A 2500-nucleotide genomic window follows, 5' to 3' on the forward strand; every position below is an offset into this window, starting at 1 on the left:
TAGGACACCCTACTGGGAGAGAAATAACGTCAGGGTCTCACCCCTTCATTATCGATGAATATGGAACTGAACAGGCGGTTTTAAACATTTAATCATATCCCATTATATTCTCAACAAAAATGAAGGGGGGAAGGGGGTATCTGTGCATCCCCACAAAGCCTTGTGCAATGTCTGCGGTAACTAAGAAAGGCAGAGGGAGAGTATGCTTAAAAAGATAGAGTCTATGGTAACTAAGAAAGGGAGAGGGAGAGTATGCTTAAAAAGATAGCGTCTATGGTAACTAAGAAAGGGAGAGGGAGAGTATGCTTTAAAAGATAGCGTCCGTAATGGACTCCCGATCAGGGCAAGTAGAAGAGCATCCCAGGTCAAATGCAGCCATGCAGAGACGACAGAACATTTCTATTGACGTAATTCTAATTTGTAAAGCCATGTTCTCTAGCCTGGATACCAGCCTGAACTCCACCCGCAAAATTTTTGGTCTGGGAGATTCAGTCTGGACTTGAGCTAGTTGGGAGAGATTAAACGTCTCGGAAAAGTGATCTGAACAATCAAATTGTAAGGGCGGGCTTTATACGTTGATGGACAGATGACCAACCAACGCTTGAGTTGATTAGATAGATAGAATATACATCGTACAAAGATGGCGGCGTCTCGGGAGCTTAGTGGGACATATTTTATATGATTTAAGCTATCTACACGACTTTTTTATGTCTACATTGACTCGGTTAGTTGTGTATGTGCAACACGAATGTTGCCGAGGATTGTAGGTCTTAACTGAAGCGCTCTAGACCATTATTGATAGGTTATGCTAACGCGTAGATAAAAAACCCATTGAAACAAATGGTAGCTAGCTATAGCCTTGCTGCTAATAAGTACGTGAGCAGGCATATCTCACAGATATTGATAGCGCATTAATTTTGAAAGAGGAACAGAGAAACGCGATCAAGGCATTTGTCGATCGAAAATGTGTTTTTGCCGTCCTTCTTACGGGATCCGGTAAAAGTTTTAATGTATCAGATGGTCATACTATGTTGCTCTGATTAGTTGTAGGTATCCAATTGAGCGAAGAGGCATTTTTTTTTCCTGGTTCGTTGAAACACGCTCCATAATCACAGCCCAATGGCTCAGCATCAGACTCATATTCTGACTAGAATTATGAGTATGACATCGCCAGGCTACATGTTCTCAGTTAATCACAAGGAACGCAGTACTGAATTTGTTATATGACATCAGTATGTTTCTATGTTACCCTGTTTACATTTAGAGAAGCTGCATCATATAGTACGGCACAGAAATGGACTGGGACGTACCATTCTCCTCCAGGTGGGCGAGCAGGATGTAGCTGCTTTCCGTCCCCTCGGTGGCGTAGTCCAGTGGAATGTTCCCGTTCACGTCCTGCAGCAGCACGTTGGCCCCGGCCTTTCCCCATTGAGATTTGGGGTGCATCGGTCAAGGAGACAGAGAGAAAGCGAGGGACAGGGGAGAAAAAAAGAGAGGGAAGAAAGAAAGAGAGAGAGCAGAGGAGACAAACAAATTGAGTCTCCCTCAGTCCCATTCATCAGAGGCCCAAATCGATGATATACTAGCTCCAATTATCGCTCTCCCAGCGCTAACCCCTCAGCTAGGTGCCTGGCTGCCTCGCTGCCTCGCCGTGAGGGGGGGATAAACTACATTAGCAGACAATACCCAGTTAACTAACTCATTAAGAGGGGGGCCTGAGGGGAGGTTAATGGGGTCTCCGGGGAGATGACAGGAGGTACAGAGGAACGAGGGGAAGGAGTCACATGACGGATGAGTGTTTATAAGTGGTTGGTGTAGAGTGTACATATTTGGGGTCAGACTGGTTGGGGGGAGGCCCGGTTGGGAATGGTTGGTTTGGTGAGGTTATGAGTGAAACTAGGCTCAGAGCTCCCTCACGGGACACTTTAGGACACCACTGGATCGTAGAGACCAGTTATACATGTGCTGTGATTATGGTGAGATTTTACTGTAATCACACAGTTGCAACAATGTGTACATTTCTTTGGATTTATATTTCGTATCTAAAGTACCATGCAGCCTTGCCTAAAAAGGAGTGTGAGGTATTAGAAAAAAACCCGCAATTGACCAGATGAGCTAGTCGGCTGCTAAACATTAAATGCATTCTGAAGCACTGGACAACAACACCGACTAGACTGAATGGACACTAGCAGAGTGTGTGTGACTGTGTGAGGTTACATGGAGGTTACATTCACTCCTCTGATTGTCTGTCTCACACACACACACACACACACACACACACACACACACACACAGACAGCTACAGCTACAGCTACATTAGGTACTAAAACTAACACATTGCCTCTTCGGTTCCTCCATTGTTATTCCAGGCCCATAAATCCTGCCATGTTTTTTTCTTCTTCTCCGGGCCAATAAAAGACAGGGCCGTGCACTGATGGAGCCCTGTGCTGGTGGAGATAAGAGTGGGAGCACGCTCCCTCATTGAATATTTATTGCTAAT

The 2500-nt window shown here is 45.2% G+C and overlaps 1 protein-coding gene across 1 annotated transcript in view; it reads right to left on the minus strand.

The window, feature by feature from the left end:
* The window catches only part of myo16 (myosin XVI), a gene marked incomplete at both ends in the record, with an annotated part of 114703 nt that overhangs the window by 74575 nt on the left and 37628 nt on the right, over positions 1–2500 (minus strand). Inside the window, one exon of the mRNA XM_080839157.1 lies at positions 1311–1419. Within this exon, the coding sequence (XP_080695283.1) occupies positions 1311–1419 (109 nt within the window). The remainder of the gene's footprint in view (positions 1–1310; positions 1420–2500) is intronic.

This window comes from Sprattus sprattus, assembly GCF_963457725.1.
Source record: "Sprattus sprattus genome assembly, chromosome: 5".
Classification (NCBI taxonomy): Eukaryota; Metazoa; Chordata; class Actinopteri; order Clupeiformes; family Clupeidae; genus Sprattus; species Sprattus sprattus.